Source organism: Magallana gigas, chromosome 2 (genome assembly GCF_963853765.1).
Source record: "Magallana gigas chromosome 2, xbMagGiga1.1, whole genome shotgun sequence".
Lineage (NCBI taxonomy): Eukaryota > Metazoa > Mollusca > Bivalvia > Ostreida > Ostreidae > Magallana > Magallana gigas.
This window is the reverse complement of record NC_088854.1, coordinates 30,915,387-30,933,529: the sequence shown is the minus strand read 5'-3', so window position 1 is coordinate 30,933,529 and position 18,143 is coordinate 30,915,387. Positions and strand designations below refer to the sequence as shown.

The 18,143-nt window shown below is 32.6% G+C and overlaps 1 protein-coding gene and 2 long non-coding RNA genes across 4 annotated transcripts; 1 reads left to right on the top strand and 2 right to left on the bottom strand.

Annotated features, from left to right (window-relative positions):
- Nucleotides 1-658: 658 nt before the first annotated feature.
- Nucleotides 659-11,146, bottom strand: LOC105324357 (tetraspanin-9). Its single transcript, XM_034446289.2, has 7 exons — nt 10,985-11,146; nt 8,567-8,788; nt 8,341-8,415; nt 7,937-8,050; nt 5,858-6,058; nt 1,044-1,127; nt 659-787 (listed from the first exon to the last, which is right to left on the bottom strand). Exons 1-7 carry the CDS (start codon nt 11,048-11,050, stop codon nt 722-724), a joined length of 828 nt encoding a protein of 275 aa, XP_034302180.1. The 5' UTR covers nt 11,051-11,146; the 3' UTR covers nt 659-721.
- An 811-nt stretch (nt 11,147-11,957) lies between these two features.
- Nucleotides 11,958-14,126, top strand: LOC136272926 (uncharacterized). Its single transcript, XR_010710996.1, has 3 exons — nt 11,958-13,333; nt 13,512-13,643; nt 14,055-14,126. It is a non-coding gene; the product is annotated as an uncharacterized lncRNA (long non-coding RNA).
- Nucleotides 14,127-15,011: 885 nt separating this feature from the next.
- LOC136272925 (uncharacterized) lies at nt 15,012-17,180 on the bottom strand. Of its 2 annotated transcripts, XR_010710995.1 has the most exons (3): nt 15,835-17,180; nt 15,525-15,656; nt 15,012-15,110 (listed from the first exon to the last, which is right to left on the bottom strand). It is a non-coding gene; the product is annotated as an uncharacterized lncRNA (long non-coding RNA). The 2 variants fall into 2 exon arrangements; XR_010710994.1 differs by having other exon boundaries at nt 15,525-17,180.
- Nucleotides 17,181-18,143: the final 963 nt, after the last annotated feature.

The following is an 18,143-nucleotide window of genomic DNA, read 5'->3' as shown; positions in this document are numbered from 1 at the left end:
TGATAAAAAAAAACTTACGGGAGATTCTAAATCAAACTTTTAATGACGGTTTATTAATTTACCGCTATATAGAAAAATAACATTCATTTCAAATTACAGATACATTTTAATACTATGTTTTTAACATCTTATAGTTCTAATCTGAGACCAAATAAATAGAACTTGAAAATTAAATAAATAATACACAATTATCAAATATAACAAATAAAAAATTGATTCTGATAAAAAAAAATAACCGATCAGCTTCATGTTTTTTTCAAAATGCACGCAATTTAATCTTATTAAATCAAATAATAAGGCAAGCACAAGACAAATCTATTGGATTGACAGCTGCACAAGACTTTATATATTTTTTTTTTCTAAAGTGCAAAACTACCGTTTGATTTTGCTATAAAAATTTCCTTTTTTAAATTCATTAACTGTCAAGAAAAGTAATGACTACAAATTAAAAAAAAAGAATGCGCTGATAATTCATATACAAAGCACCTTTTTAAAAAACTAATCTATGTTCTTTAAATATACGAAAGCAAGATAATCAAGAAGATTTAACGACTATGTAATGAAATAATTTTCCCCCGAAAAAAATATAGCCAGTTATGTTTGAATATAGCTTTCACATGTAACAAAAACGCCTAAATGTGAAAAAAGACGATACAACGTGATTTGAAGGGTTTTAATGCATTTTTACTGTTGCGAAAAGACAAGCATGTTACTAATCATATCATATTATCTTATTCTGGAGATGAATCTGCCGGAACAGGATGATGGCAAACACAATTGCTACAATCTAGATCAAATAAAAAAACAAAAAAGCATTAATATCACATTATATACCATTTTGCACTTACTAAATAACAAACACCAAAACCTTTAAGAACCAAACATCGTTGTCTGCAATAACTATAACACTAAAACATTATATACATATATACATAGAATAAAAAAATTAATAAAATTCCATAATGTTATACCTAGTGATCTACACTTTCTTTTCTCAATATGATACGATACCTTAATTCTCATAGCTAAATGAATCAGCTTACCTCAATGATCATGATCGCTAGTGATATTCCTATCACAACAACAGAGTATGCTTGGATTAACTCTTTAATCCGATCGAAACAACCCTGTAAATAGACAAACGAAGTTCCAATCAAAGGTTAAGTCACAACCTAACCAGAACAAAATAAGGTACCGGATTAGGTACGTCTAACGATTTTTTCCAATCATTTCATTAATTTAGTTGTATGCATGTTGGGTCTCTTTTTTTGGTCGATGCCAAGGGAATTTTCGTAACGTCCTCTTAACTGAAAGGTTCAAAACTTGGAAAACGTCTTCCTAGAGTAGGATTGCAATGCTCTGTACATGTATACAGTATTATTGCAGTTGACGAGCTTTTATTTGTGGGACCCGAATTCGAAACCAGACAGCTTCCGGTCATACAATTTGCTTTGACCTGATCGACACAACTGTTAGTTTTTCCGTTCAACAGGTTTCTCCAGTACATGTATATCACCTGTTGTGCATTCGTTTACATACTGATAGATATGATTTTTTTTAACCTAATCGGTAGTTGGCCGTTTCATCGGTAAATGAACTGTTCTTACTGTAAACGTGGTTATTTCTGCAGTTGGTTAATGACGCATTTTCTATTGTCAAACATAAGCGTTGGTATTAAATACGCGAATGCGTGAATGAACATACCTCTGTTTTGATTTTTTACCATACGCGGTTTTAAGCCCTCCGCGTAACTAGTGAAAGTTTTCCCACGCGTAAATAACCACAATTACGGTATTCTTTTTAATTGCTTCAGTTCCTTGACCGCTAAAACCTTTAACAGCATGGAATTGACTTTCTTTTTGAAACAACCGACAGATTGAAAATAGTTGCTTTTTTATAAGTTGGACTTTCGCAAGCGTTGTCTGATGATATGTGACTAAAGATACCTATAGTGTTTTCTTAAGTTATTCAAAAGAAATGATTTCTTTTGTAAAGAAAAAAAATATAACTAGCCTTTTTAGACATTTGCCAAGTTAAAAATTTAAATGATCTTTAAATAATTTAAAATGAAATACACTTTTTTGAAAGCAATGAACAACAAAAAGATAAAAATCAAAGTACTGAAAGTACTGTTAGACGGTGGCGCCGTTTGAAAGTGGCATATTACATGCATGGAAATTATTGTTGTCGAAAATCCACAGCCAGCAACTCATACATGTACTAGCACAACTGGTCGTGAGTTACTCACATGGATAATTATGTGGAAATCGTAGTTGTGTTCACAATCCACACTTTACAAATGTTCAGTCTCTTTATAATCGTCATCTTTTGGGGAAAACCCATAGATTTATCACAGTAGCCTTTGTAGTATAGAAGTTTGTATCTTTATGTTTGTATCTATATTTGTGTATCTATATCAGTTGACATTAAAACTCCGTTTGAAAGACTCATTAAATATGTGGGTTGCCACCACATATTGAATGAATAAATCAAATCCAAAGTGATTTCATCACAGTACGCCAAAATATTTGATTGTATAAAGAAGGGGAATTTTGGCTTTTTCCCTTTTGACCTTTGGGTTGACCCAGCAAAGGGGAACAATTTTTGAAAAGTGTGGAGTGGACTATTGTGCTTTAAAGATATTGTAGATTTCTCAAAGTAACAAGAACAAATAAAGTTTTGGTATGATAAAATACTTATGAAGATTTTTACTGAGTATTTGGGCATACATGTAGTATGTTTATTGTCCCTCTCGACAGCATTTTTTCTCAATTTCTTCACGGGGAAAAAGTTGCATCATCACACTAGCTTGTGGACCATCACACTTGCTTTTGTCCTCATAGTCAGTTATACATTTAGGTGTACAGAGAACGGAATGGATTGCAAGAACCTGTTTGATAAAACTGATATTGCTTTTGGAATGCACGTCATCATGAAACAGAAGAGTCAGTCAATATTTTATCTTCGACTGTAGTGGATTATTTCCATTTGCTCACAACGAAAGTGAATAAAAATTTGAGAAAAAAATATCATACAATATTCAGTCGCGGCAGTTTCATTACTCAACGTCTTAAAGTTTATTTGTCTTATTGTATTTAGCTATAGATTTATTCAAATCATTTGAATGAATTTGGGAAAGTCACATGTATATTTTATCGCTTCTCAGTACACTTTAACACGCATAATTAACTTGCTACATTAAACCTTTCTAGTAAACTTACAAGAAATATAGATTAATTATTTAAAATAAGTTTTAAAAAACACCATACAAACAAAATCCAAGTTAAACGCATGTTTTTCCCACCGTACAGTTGTGTATATTAATTTCATTTTATTCTTTGCATGTACTATAGTCTATACAATAGATCTAGGGTCCGCAAATCCCGGCAATTTTTCCGGAAAGCTATAGTTCTGTAGCTCAGCAGAATACTACAGTCATCTATGAAGCACCTTTAGTTACCTTTTACCGTCATGTTTCATTATTTATCGCAAATATAGCATGGATGTATACGCTACAGCCGGTGTAGCATTTCGTTGAGTGATGACACTTTCTAACCTGCTCGCCTATTTGTAAATGGAAACAAATATCGAAGAAAGCTCATTAAAGAGTTGTACTCACGAGTTAAAAATTATTTGAGAACAAAAGAGGCGATATTTACGTACATGTGTAAATAATGTTATCTGTTTGCGAAAAAATCCCCCAAAACCAAAGGAAAGGTTCTCTAGTAGCAGAGACGGGCGCATATGGATTAAAGTCACAGATTGTACTTCGCTCATCAAATTGTATTATTTCAGTTTAGTGTGAAAAATTCGTCAGAAACTGTTAAGTGAACAAAATTATTATATCTTACATTACCGTTCACAATGTACCATAAATGTATATGGAATATTGCATGAGTTGAACCGATTGTTTTTTCTCACAAAAAAAGTTAGCGTTTGCTGCAAGTAAATTAAACAATTATATCGAAATATATTTAGATTTTCCAGTGTCTTTGCCTGTGATAACACTATATATCGATTTTGTACTATATAACCCATAATACAAATGACGCCAAATTGAGGCGCCATCGGGGTTTGCTTATTTATTTAGAGATACTGTGGGTTCATCAATATTCGTTGAATACCAATTTTCGTGGATTTCGTTGTTAAGTTGATCCACGAAATTAAATGTTCATTGAAGTTCAATTTTAACTAACAATTTGTATTGATAGGATCATTGGCCACGAATTTATGTATTCTTGAAACTAAGGTTTTCAGAAAATCCACGAAAACTGATACCCACGAAAATGAATGAAACCACAGTACACGAGCTGACACGCCATGAAATCCATAAGACGTTTTACAGCATGTCTTTAGTTTAAAGTTTTTTGTATGTTAAAAAAACACATGCACACTTGTAGAAGAAAGTGTGGCATTGATCGGTTAAAGTTCAATAAAATGTAATTTATCTAATATTCATCGTCAGTATCTCTTGTGAATTCTTTAGAATAAGCTACAACAAAATAAATAATTATTCTGCCTCAACTAAAATTAATGCGTTGAACAGCTGTTGAAAATTAATGAATTTATCGATGAAGCATACTTGCTGAAATATGAAATGGCAAACCTGTTTAAATAGTGTGTTTCTGACAATTGTTTACATCATAAAACACAAGAAGCGATTATTATGAGATCTCTTAGCTAATTATCGCAGTGATATAGTTTATGCAGTCTTGATACAGAGTTTAACGTCACAACTGGCAGTTGGTGCATAAATTATCGATACCGCGTAAGCAGACAGGGTAACGGCTCATTTAAAATAAAACACAATTTCATAAATTATTTAAAGCTGCTTGGTCCGATTTTTTTGTAATTACAGTATCAAAATTTTTTCCATACAAATCATTTATCTTAAAAAGTTATGGACTTTCTCCTATTTACACCAGCAGAATCAGTCTCCTTTCAAAGTTAGAAATATTCAAAGTAAATAAAAATAATTTCTCTTTGGGCAAACGAAAAAACAAACCAAATGCATCACGGGAATGTTTAGAAAAGAAAACCGCTTGGTTTCGTCCCCTGAATGATTGGGGTTATTCAACCCGCATGCTATGCATCGATTGTAAAGAAAGCAGACTTTGGAAATATTAGCGAACAAAACGTACACATGTTTCTTTGTAATTTGTCTGTTCATTTCGACCTTTATTTAAAGCGATGTCAAAGTCGTAATACAACCATACCCGTCTCGTCGTCAGGGGTGAAATTTAACATGAGGCGAAATAACGCGATACCTTTTAATGTCGTTTGTTTTGTTAGCAAATTTTGTACGTATTTTTCTTCATTGAAATTTGACATAATTGACGGGTAAAACTACTGCAATGCCTATTATTATACATATACTAAACATAGCCATCGTTTACAAGCGTGCATAAAATTTGATATAAAATCGGACCAAGCAGCTTTAAATATATGTACAAAATGATTAGCAGCTATAGTGCTTAAAATATCTGATAAGATTAAAATTAGTTATCAAACTGTAAAACGACACATAGATAAAACATTGCGTGTAACACTGCATACCTAACAGAGTTATCGTTCCTTATCCGCTAGGGTCCCCGTGAGAAATACTCTTCCGGTCAGGACCGTAGCAATAGACCGTGGCTATTTATAGCCACCGTCTAATGATAAAAAATAGCTTTAAATTGAAATATATCAGGGAACATGCATAAATTGATAAATGAAATCGGGATTTTATTCAAATATGTTACAGAAACTCGATTTTAAGTCATGTTATTAGCTTAGCATAAAAATATGTAAATTTGGAAAATAACATGCAAGACACATATTGACAAATTGTAATCGCACGTAAGTAAAATTCTACCGTCGTTTTGAAGCCGCTGGTAAGATAGATAAAACAGGACGATTGTGCTTTCTCTTCGAAGTTACTCGCATTGACGCCCACACAACATGTCTTTGGGATCTGCGCATTGACGTCATGGCATTCACCTTCAGTTGTACACCACGGCGTTTCATCAAAGTCATTGTTTACTCCCGTCACAGGGTTTACTGCACAGCAATTAAACTGCAAGCAAAAGACAATAAAAAACAAGTACAAAAACAAATTAACATCAAATTCAATATACAAACCAAGTATCATCTGCGTGCGATAAATTTCATTAAAAAACTTCTATGACGTCACCCATTGTATTTAGTCAACGTTATTTTCACTATTCAATCATCAGTTGTTGGATATATAAATATCCAACTGATAGGAGTTGGATATTTTTAATATCCAACCGTCAATCAGTTGGATATTCAAATATCCAACAGGGCATTAAACAAAGAAAACTGAAAAAATGTTGAAACGTGTATTTCCAACATAAATCCAAATTTATAAAACAGAATTTTGTCATCCATAAATGTATATCCGATAAGCCACGAATAAATTTTTTGCAGAAATATCTCCTTTTCTTAATTTTGATAGATTCGGTATCACATATAAATCACTTTCATAAACTTTTAGACTTCCTCTTTTAACCTTGAACCATATCACTCCTTCTAATTGGTTTCACAATATGGGAAATATTGTCGCACTATGACTTCATAAGACTTCTATCAATTTTTTTAGATAAATCATCGTCTGTTAATTGACGTCAAAATTCTGATTTTTCCTTTCTCCTTGCAAGTTTAAAATATCATTCAAACGGTATCCATGTCTTTCCAGGAACTGTGGATCTCTATATACATTGTACAAGTGTGTACTTTGCGTTAAAAAATTCATCTTCTAAATCTATGTCTGCTCAGTACAGCGGTATGGTTTTCTATAACATGCGCACCTGTTCACTTGTCCATGATTAAAATGGTGTGTTTGGTAAGGCTATTGTGTATGGTATTGCTAGAATTATACTTTTGTATGACATTACAGTTGGATATATGAATGGGTCAATGCTTCTTAGAGGCTCAAATGGGGGAATTTTTTTAAGTAAGATAAATAACTCGATAATGTTGAACAGTTTAGAGAAAACATCCCCTCCTCGGGCCTTCGGCCCTCGGAGGGAATGTTTTCTCTAAACTATTCAACACCATCTCGTTATTTATCCATTACATAAACATTTGCAAGGAAACCCTGCTTGTCGATACTAGTGTGTCTTTAAGTATATACGTATGAAAGAAATCAAATAACTTTTTGCATGCGGAAATAAATTATCATGGTTAAAACGGCCATTCTCGAATAAAATGATGCATATGGGTATATCCCTCCAACTATTTTTAGAATCAGTAGGACAACAAAGTAGTGCCTTTAAGCAAAATAGTTCCTGCACTTGCAGAGTGTATATACATTTATTGGGACATTTTAAATCAGAATGCTTGACACGTGTCAGAAAAGAGGATTTGCAATTTTAAAAACAAGTGTCAAAATTGAATTATCATTTGAAGAAAAGAAATGAAATTGTTTGATGTACACCCTTTCCAAAACTGAGAAATTCCCTACTTTTACTTTCATTTTCAGAGTTTTTCAATACAGACGCATTTTGCCGGAAAACGAATCTGACTTCAAACCACGAAATTTTACCAGGAAAGAGACAATTTGATGAGCTTTCATTCAAGAGGTCCCTCGTTGCTGAACGAAAATTAGGGCCGGAGCTATGAACCATAACGTTAACATTACCACCTATGGAAAATGCATTAGTGGACTATACCCATATAATACTTGAGTTAAAATTACATATGTATTTCATTAACATTTTCAGTGATAAGGAAGCATTTCTGTGACAACAAATAAATGTTAACCATAATGTTTATTGTAGACAGGGGTTGAGTTGGTTTTTTTAAAAATATAAGTTACTAAATGTACAGACCAGCATTTCGTAGATTGGTGTTAATTAAGCTTGAAATATAACAAAGCGCATAAAAGAGGGTTAATATTTGGACTTTTCACTGGGAATGTAAATTTACTTACATTTAAAAACAAAAGATTCCATTTATTGGAGATTGGATTACTGCTGTTTAGAGAGTCGTCGACATAGTTTTCTTCTAAAAGCGTTAGCATCTCTTCTTTTACTGTTTCATTTATCTTATAAAATAAATAGAAAAAATTCAAAATACTAAATCATAGGAAGGCAAGTTGAAACTTACCTACACTAATTAATCTGAATATTATGAACAAAAAATTAAATGTCTTATTTTGATCATTCACAAGGATGGAAATTTCGAAAATAAAAAAAAATATCCATGATTTTACATAAATTTACAGAAAATTCAAAATACATAACAATGCCAAAGATCAACATCATAAGTGATATCTAATATTTCCTTCTCTTTTTTTAAAATAATTAATATAGGCATATTTGTTTGTTATAATACCTTGTTTCTCATCATGAATCCCAACGCAACTGCTGCAATTTCCATGGCTAACAGAATTATAACGAACACAGCATACTAATTAACAAAAGAACAAAACATGATTATAATTGAAATGCACATCTAGATCGTCATTTACTTTTTGAATGTTTTTGAACAAAAAGAAACCTTAAGTCGCATGAATGCAAGCGCATATATCTAACGTTAAGCATGAAAAACATGTACTTACTGTAATAAGGATGCATCTGACTTCACACAATGCTCCAAATAACCCAAAACCTGACACACAGGCAACCAGAACTCCAATGGCGATCGCCAACAGAGAGATGTTGCTCATAATCTGCTCTAAAGTTGTTGCGTTCTCTTGAAGTATGCTCAAAGCAGGCAGAACATCGTTACTTTGGTTCAATTTCAAAACAATACCAGCTACCATCAGTGTTATTCCGAGTAACTGTAAAGCCCAATCAATCAATCAATCAATCAATCAATCAATCAGAGATACGAGAATTATTCAAGGAAAAGCTATTTGACATCATATTCCATATAAATAAACACTGGAAAGATATCGGTTAGTGTTTAGAGGATGAACAATATTTACCCTTGTAAAGTAGAACCAAGCCTGGCTTTGACTTTAGGGATTTAACTTGTCTATTAACGACGTTTTAGCAATAAAAATGTCTAACAGAACAATACGAAAGATGCAAAAAGGGTTCTGTTATAAAGATATCAAAGAACCTTAAACCAAATCTGACAATGTTTTGAAATGACAGTCATAATTCAGCCAATGGAATGTTAAGGAAAACTTGTGGCATGTCATATTCAGGGATAAGCTGAAAATTGTTAAGGAAAGGACAGAAAAATGTTCGTTGAAATAAAAAAAAAATTGAAAATGATTTTTAAAAGGCTGTCTTGGAATGGACGGTAGTCATTTGCCCTGCTTATCGGCTATTTTCTTGGGATGTTTATCCCTTAATGATTTTAGGGTTTTGCTAGAAGTCGAAGGAAATATATGTATAACCTTAAAGAAACATTTTCAGTCATAAAAATAATTTGTTGCCTCTCGTTGCATTAAAAAAAATTTCCTGCAAATGCATGAAGACGGATAAATAAGAATATCCTCACGCGTATACGAGGGGTGTTCGATTAGTAATGTGAATTGTAGCAGACATGATAACGCTTTGTACGATTTGGCAATTGATGAACCTGTTGAATAGCTTTATTCAAAGACTTTTTCAAACGGTATAAACAAGGCCTTGCAGCTTCACATAGTTTTAAACTTAAAGTCTTTTCAATAGAGCCTGTGTTGTAAGGTATTTTATAAGACAGTTCGTTGGTGGAGAAAGAAATTTGGCGTAGAGTCTGTCAAAGATGCAGCTAACTCTGGCCGACCTGGGGCTGTAACAGGTAAGATAAATGTCTCAAAAAAGGGAGATCATTAAAAGTGATGGCAGATTCAAACAACTCATAATATTATCATAAACTACGCTTTGTCAGGATCTAAGTATGTTTGTCTATTTCGGGATAATGCTCTATCACATATATATAATTATATAAATAAGCTTGTAAAACAATTTTTGAAATTAGGGAAGGTTACCGTCTTAACACACCCACCATACTCTCTAAATCTAGTTCCATGCGACCTTCTCCTTTTTATAAAACGTATACACTTCTGATCTGGTCATTGTTACAAGTCCCGGCGACCCATTGGCTAAGCCACCAGTCAGTGCCTAAGAACTCTACATAAATAAGCTTACAGCAACGTGATTCAGAAAAAAAAAAGATTCAGAGATTGAAATTATGTATTTTGAACCGGGAAGACTTTGAAGGAATGTGATGTTCATTTTACTACTTGAGTGGAATGCTTTTGAGATACTATATCCTATAATATAATTTGTTTATCGAACAACCCTCTTATGTACCAGACAGAGTAAGTCACCAGTCATTAACATAATTAAATATATATGGAGGACAATAAAGTGAAGACTGAAACAATATATGGAGGACAATCAAGTGAAGACTGAAACACAAGTTCGACTTTAAAATTTATAGAAAACAAAAACCTACTTCATATATTGAAGGAAATGTGAATCTATAAAATTTAGAGACAATAACAAAAATACACACACCTATATTAACATGATTACAAGCTGTAATAAAGACAAAACTTTTTTACATAATCAATTATTTAGCAATCGAATATATGATATCATTTTCCTATCGAATTTCCTTTTCTAAAATTTTAACAAAAAACTATGTGTTTCATGTATACTTTATAGGAAATTATAGTCATAAAGCTGGAAACCTTAAGAGGATGCAAATTACAACTCCTGATGAATTACTATGTACCGTGTATAAACTATGTGCGAGGACACATTTCCACTACATATACAATCCATACCACTAGAACTACACCCAATGACCCATGGGTTCTTTATAATGGTATCATTGCATCACAAAAATAATACTCTGGCCCTCATAAGAACTGTTTCAAACATATTTGAATTTCTCAACCCATACCACTGTTACTTTTATAGATTGTCCAGCGATAATGATGTGTGTAAATAATTCAAATATGTAACAAAAAGATTTCAACTTACTCCAGAAGTATTTTATCAAATCAACACATTTGTTAAAAATTATTACTTACAAAGAATAAAATGTTGATAAGAATCAAGAATACTTTCCCACAACGTCCACAGCCTTCAACCGACATCTTTGTTTGAAACAACTGCACCTTTTTGAGACAGGATTGTGAGTTACAGTTTTGTTCATATACACGCCGTCTTTTTGCTGTATTGATAAACCAGGGACACTTATATACAATGTTATTTTCTCGCGAGCTATTACATGTATTTCCTTTTACTCTTCACATACTCATGTAGATGTACTTAAGTAAACTGTTGTCATTAGACCTTTTATAAAACATATATTTGAAACTACAATCGATTTCAAACAGGTGGTAAAATTTCTCTTCTGGATGGAAAGTTTTACGCCTGTCATTGAACAATAGCATTGCAAAAGGTAACGCCCACCGATCCCGAAAAAAGCAAAAACGATTGACTGTGTTCACCCACCGGAACGTGTTCTATACACAAACTCATTATTTTTTCCCTCGTTTCACTCCTCCGAAAATAAATCTTTTCTTGTCCAATTTAAAAAACGACAACAAAATGAAATAGGTTAGGTGCGTTCGTTACAAGATCGCATTTAATAACAATTAGACACAAATAATATAAAATAATTGCATACCATATAAACAAACATGTAAATTGTGCAATACAGTGTACAGGGCGGGCAGGGAGGGATACTATCAACTCCTTACAATCTTGTAACGAACGTCGCAATGACCAAAATCACGCATGAAAAACTATTTATACTACGCGCCAAGTCACTCGTGCGTGACGAAACTACTAATAATAGAATAAAGATTTTCGTAGTGTCGTAAAATCAAAAACGTTAAGGTGGATCTCTACACCAAATAAGTGTAGGAGATTTTTGTTGCATGCATTTGTTACTAATACTCGCCACAATATTCAACAATAATAGACCTCAAAATACAATACTCTATTTTCTAGAGAAATTTTAAAATATCAGTCTGGTTCCATATAACCCCTTACAATCGATTTCAAACAGGTGGTAAAATTTCTATTCTGGATGAAAAGTTTTACGCCTGACATTGAACAATAGCATTGCAAAAGGTAACGCGCACCGATCCCGAAGAAAGCAAAAACGATTGACTGTGTTCACCCACTAGAACGTATAAGAAACTGAAGACGTTTTCTAGTCCACATTGAGAGGAAGCCAGAGTGCCCGGAGAAAACCCACGTGTCCGAGCGGGCGACCACCATACCCTCTCACGTACAACCACTACTGATCACGGGGATCGTATTCGGATCGCAGCGGTGAGATGTGAATGCGCTTACAACAGCACTACCCGGACATTATATCTTTTCCCATAAGTCATTTTTAAATTAATATGTAATTGCGCTTCCTTAATTTGTTGCTGATAAATTATTCAATTTGATAAAATTAAGAAAAAAACGGAATCCCCTTAAAATAAGGAAAAATCTTGGCAAAAGTAAAATTCAAAGTCGTACATTTTATTTATAGACATTGCATTTTGAACAAAGCAAATATTTTACATTTAAGTAAAATAGGTGATTAACGTAAAACTTGCAATTTTAAAAGCAATCTTTTGTAGCCATTACGAGAGAGAGAGAGAGAGAGAGAGAGAGAGAGAGAGAGAGAGAGAGAGAGAGAGAGAGAGAGAGAGAGAGAGAGAGAGAGAGAGAGAATTTTGAAATGAAATATAACTCGAATCAACGGATTCTTCTTTTAATCCAATTCATTTTACATATATATATTGTATTAGTTAACATTTTAAAGGAAAACTGAATAAAACAAAATTCGTATAATAAATAAGTAACTACCTGTTAGTTTATTGAAATTAAATATCTACACTAAGTGTCTTACATATGATTCACACACGTCTTTTTTTATTTTTAATCAACCATAAAGTAATAACGGAAAATATCGAAGTCTTAAATTAAGTTTTCTTTTCTTCAGGGGGAGATCATCTCGATCGGTCACGTGGCTGACGGGATTTTGGGTGCAATTATGACATTGAGACGTAAATCGAATTTTGTATATGAATTTCTTAAGGTGGAAGGCTACATCGTCACAACATGTCTGACATCCGTTCGAAACGCCATTTTGTTCCGGATTATTAATATTGTGTCGTGGTACAAAATAGCTATACACCGTTAAATTGAACTCTTCTAACGAGGGAGATGATATAGAAATAAAGTCACCAAAACGCTTATATGTATGTCAATTTTCTTCCTGTTTAAAGCTTTCAACTAACATTGATTATCAGCTGTTTTGTACGGAAAACGTGGAATTTAAATAATTTACTGTTTCACCGCTATTGGCAATACATTTTAGTCATGTCATCTGCAACAGACGATCATACATTTGTGACGGATTATCGGTATAGGTAAGCAGATATCATATTTTCACTTAAACTATATACATGTAGGTATGATGAATATAAAACGAAAGTACCGTAAGTACGATCTCTTGAATTGATCCCAGTTTCCCAAATGTAAAACATTTGCAGTAAACGACTTGCTTTGAAACTTAGACATTAAACTTATGTATTTTTATTTAAATAGAAAAAGCTAGGTACATGTAGCAATAGCAGTGGAAGCCCGTATTTGCAAGCCAATTGAGATAGGGACAGAATTCTTAACAGGAGCATGTTTTTCATTTCCACACATACATGTTTATCATTATGGACATCTAATGTATGTATTAATATGCGTATGGTTGTTGTTTATAATTGCTATTGTATATAAAAAAGTAAAAAGCAATTTCACTACTAATATTTTGTTTTGAATAGTTAAATATATATAAGGTGTTCATCAAAAATATAACTTTTCATCTTCAAATATTATCATAAGCACTACAAATCTTATATATACAAATTCAGCATAGACTTGCCCCCCCCCCTTTTTTTTCTTCGTTAATTTTATTAATTAAAAAATGGTCCCAAGATATTTGAGACCATGTAAAATAAAGAAAGACAACTCTTAAACAGGATCTTTCATAATAATTCAGTATTTTCTTTAATTTTTCAATTTCATTCAATTTCATTCAATTTCATTCAATTTCTTTTTTTCATCCTATTAACCAACGAATAATGTTTATATTTTCAGATTTTTGAGGGATTTTGTCCAGCAGTTTGCCTTAAAAGAATTTTTTTATATTTAAGTTTCATATTTATGTGGATTTCAATAAAAATCATACAAACTTCATTCACGATGATTTTGTCTTTTATTTCTAACTTTAATGACATTTCACTTTCATAAGAATTTTAAAACAGAAATGTTTAAAAAATTGATAAATAAGGGGTTATATGGAACCAGACTGATATTTTAAAATTTCTCTAGAAAATAGAGTATTGTATTTTGAGGTCTATTATTGTTGAATATTGTGGCGAGTATTAGTAACAAATGCATGCAACAAAAATCTCCTACACTTATTTGGTGTAGAGATCCACCTTAACGTTTTTGATTTTACGACAATACGGAAATCTTTATTCTATTATTAGTAGTTTCGTCACGCACGAGTGACTTGGCGCGTAGTATAAATAGTTTTTCATGCGTGATTTTGGTCATTGCGACGTTCGTTACAAGATTGTAAGGAGTTGATAGTATCCCTCCCTGCCCGCCCTGTACACTGTATTGCACAATTTACATGTTTGTTTATATGGTATGCAATTATTTTATATTATTTGTGTCTAATTGTTATTAAATGCGATCTTGTAACGAACGCACCTAACCTATTTCATTTTGTTGTTGTTTTTTAAATTGGACAAGAAAAGATTTATTTTCGGAGGAGTGAAACGAGGGAAAAATTATGAGTTTGTGTATTGAACACGTTCCGGTGGGTGAACACAGTCAATCGTTTTTGCTTTTTTCGGGATCGGTGGGCGTTACCTTTTGCAATGCTATTGTTCAATGACAGGCATAAAACTTTCCATCCAGAAGAGAAATTTTACCACCTGTTTGAAATCGATTGTATTTATCAATTTTTTAAACATTTCTGTTTTAAAATTCTTATGAAAGTGAAATGTCATTAAAGTTAGAAATAAAAGACAAAATCATCGTGAATGAAGTTTGTATGATTTTTATTGGAATCCACATAAATATGAAACTTAAATATAAAAAAATTCTTTTAAGGCAAACTGCTGGACAAAATCCCTCAAAAATCTGAAAATATAAACATTATTCGTTGGTTAATAGGATGAAAAAAAGAAATTGAATGAAATTGAATGAAATTGAATGAAATTGAAAAATTAAAGAAAATACTGAATTATTATGAAAGATCCTGTTTAAGAGTTGTCTTTCTTTATTTTACATGGTCTCAAATATCTTGGGACCATTTTTTAATTAATAAAATTAACGAAGAAAAAAAAGGGGGGGGGGGGGCAAGTCTATGCTGAATTTGTATATATAAGATTTGTAGTGCTTATGATAATATTTGAAGATGAAAAGTTATATTTTTGATGAACACCTTATATATATTTAACTATTCAAAACAAAATATTAGTAGTGAAATTGCTTTTTACTTTTTTATATACAATAGCAATTATAAACAACAACCATACGCATATTAATACATACATTAGATGTCCATAATGATAAACATGTATGTGTGGAAATGAAAAACATGCTCCTGTTAAGAATTCTGTCCCTATCTCAATTGGCTTGCAAATACGGGCTTCCACTGCTATTGCTACATGTACCTAGCTTTTTCTATTTAAATAAAAATACATAAGTTTAATGTCTAAGTTTCAAAGCAAGTCGTTTACTGCAAATGTTTTACATTTGGGAAACTGGGATCAATTCAAGAGATCGTACTTACGGTACTTTCGTTTTATATTCATCATACCTACATGTATATAGTTTAAGTGAAAATATGATATCTGCTTACCTATACCGATAATCCGTCACAAATGTATGATCGTCTGTTGCAGATGACATGACTAAAATGTATTGCCAATAGCGGTGAAACAGTAAATTATTTAAATTCCACGTTTTCCGTACAAAACAGCTGATAATCAATGTTAGTTGAAAGCTTTAAACAGGAAGAAAATTGACATACATATAAGCGTTTTGGTGACTTTATTTCTATATCATCTCCCTCGTTAGAAGAGTTCAATTTAACGGTGTATAGCTATTTTGTACCACGACACAATATTAATAATCCGGAACAAAATGGCGTTTCGAACGGATGTCAGACATGTTGTGACGATGTAGCCTTCCACCTTAAGAAATTCATATACAAAATTCGATTTACGTCTCAATGTCATAATTGCACCCAAAATCCCGTCAGCCACGTGACCGATCGAGATGATCTCCCCCTGAAGAAAAGAAAACTTAATTTAAGACTTCGATATTTTCCGTTATTACTTTATGGTTGATTAAAAATAAAAAAAGACGTGTGTGAATCATATGTAAGACACTTAGTGTAGATATTTAATTTCAATAAACTAACAGGTAGTTACTTATTTATTATACGAATTTTGTTTTATTCAGTTTTCCTTTAAAATGTTAACTAATACAATATATATATGTAAAATGAATTGGATTAAAAGAAGAATCCGTTGATTCGAGTTATATTTCATTTCAAAATTCTCTCTCTCTCTCTCTCTCTCTCTCTCTCTCTCTCTCTCTCTCTCTCTCTCTCTCGTAATGGCTACAAAAGATTGCTTTTAAAATTGCAAGTTTTACGTTAATCACCTATTTTACTTAAATGTAAAATATTTGCTTTGTTCAAAATGCAATGTCTATAAATAAAATGTACGACTTTGAATTTTACTTTTGCCAAGATTTTTCCTTATTTTAAGGGGATTCCGTTTTTTTCTTAATTTTATCAAATTGAATAATTTATCAGCAACAAATTAAGGAAGCGCAATTACATATTAATTTAAAAATGACTTATGGGAAAAGATATAATGTCCGGGTAGTGCTGTTGTAAGCGCATTCACATCTCACCGCTGCGATCCGAATACGATCCCCGTGATCAGTAGTGGTTGTACGTGAGAGGGTATGGTGGTCGCCCGCTCGGACACGTGGGTTTTCTCCGGGCACTCTGGCTTCCTCTCAATGTGGACTAGAAAACGTCTTCAGTTTCTTATACGTTCTAGTGGGTGAACACAGTCAATCGTTTTTGCTTTCTTCGGGATCGGTGCGCGTTACCTTTTGCAATGCTATTGTTCAATGTCAGGCGTAAAACTTTTCATCCAGAATAGAAATTTTACCACCTGTTTGAAATCGATTGTATATTAGCATCATGAATATGTGTACACTTTTGATTCACAAGTGATAGTATGCGCGTGCTTTACAAATGGTTAGTATTCACCGATAAAAGTTGAGTGTTTTTAAATCATACATGTATCCATTACGATTATAATACATGGGTCGCATATTAATAAATGTAAATGTAAAGGTAGGGGGCTTATAGTCTTGCTCGCAAATTGAATTGCCTCGTACGACTCCTACATATTACCCATCTGGCGAGACCTGTACAATCCATATCATCATCGAGTCCCTCCCTGTGGAACAAACAACAGAGCTGCCAAATTACGGCGCTAGTATTTTTAAATGACATATAGTCACATGTTACAAGGTTAGCTTTTTAAAAAGAATAGAAAGTCAGCAGGCGGAGTATTCTTTCTAGGTCAAAAAATGAATACACAATTTATTAAAATACAAGAAATACAGTTTCTAGAACTAGAACAATTAGATGCATTAATATTTAAAATGTAGAAATAGTACGAAAATTCGGGGAAACTGGAGTCGAAACATGGGTCAAAACGTAGACCGTCTTAGGTTCTGACATTTACACGTTTTCCAGAATCAAAATATGAGGGCTTGCGAAGAGAAGTGGATGTAGGCTATGCACCCCTGCGAATGTGTTCGGAATGTTTTCTTTATCGTTGCTAAGTTTGTAATAAATCCAGAGGTGCTCGAATGAAAGTTCACGAGACTTCACCGAGATTTGTTCAGTTCCTGTGAAATTTCGAGCGGAAGTTTAAGTGTTCGGATAATACTCTCAAAATACGTAAGTCCTGGTTGTTTTTCATATCATATCCTACTTGATATTATGTTACAACATGGAAATCTTTTAAGATGTATGTCTTGTTTCACCATTTAGCGGTTATTTATATTAAACGATAATATTCAGAACAGAGTTATCGTTCGTGTTCAACCACGTGTAGAGTGGTTGAAATTTAAACA

What these genes read in the sequence shown, in the direction of transcription:
- LOC105324357 (XM_034446289.2), bottom strand. Translation starts at nt 11,050, where the DNA reads ATGTCGGTTGAAGGCTGTGGACGTTGTGGGAAAGTATTCTTGATTCTT. An exon ending in GGAATCTTTTGTTTTTAAAT is followed by an intron (nt 6,059 to 7,936) that starts GTAAGTAAATTT and finishes TTTTGCTTGCAG; the next exon opens with TTTAATTGCTGTGCAGTAAA. An exon ending in CCAGCGGCTTCAAAACGACG is followed by an intron (nt 1,128 to 5,857) that starts GTAGAATTTTAC and finishes GTCTATTTACAG; the next exon opens with GGTTGTTTCGATCGGATTAA.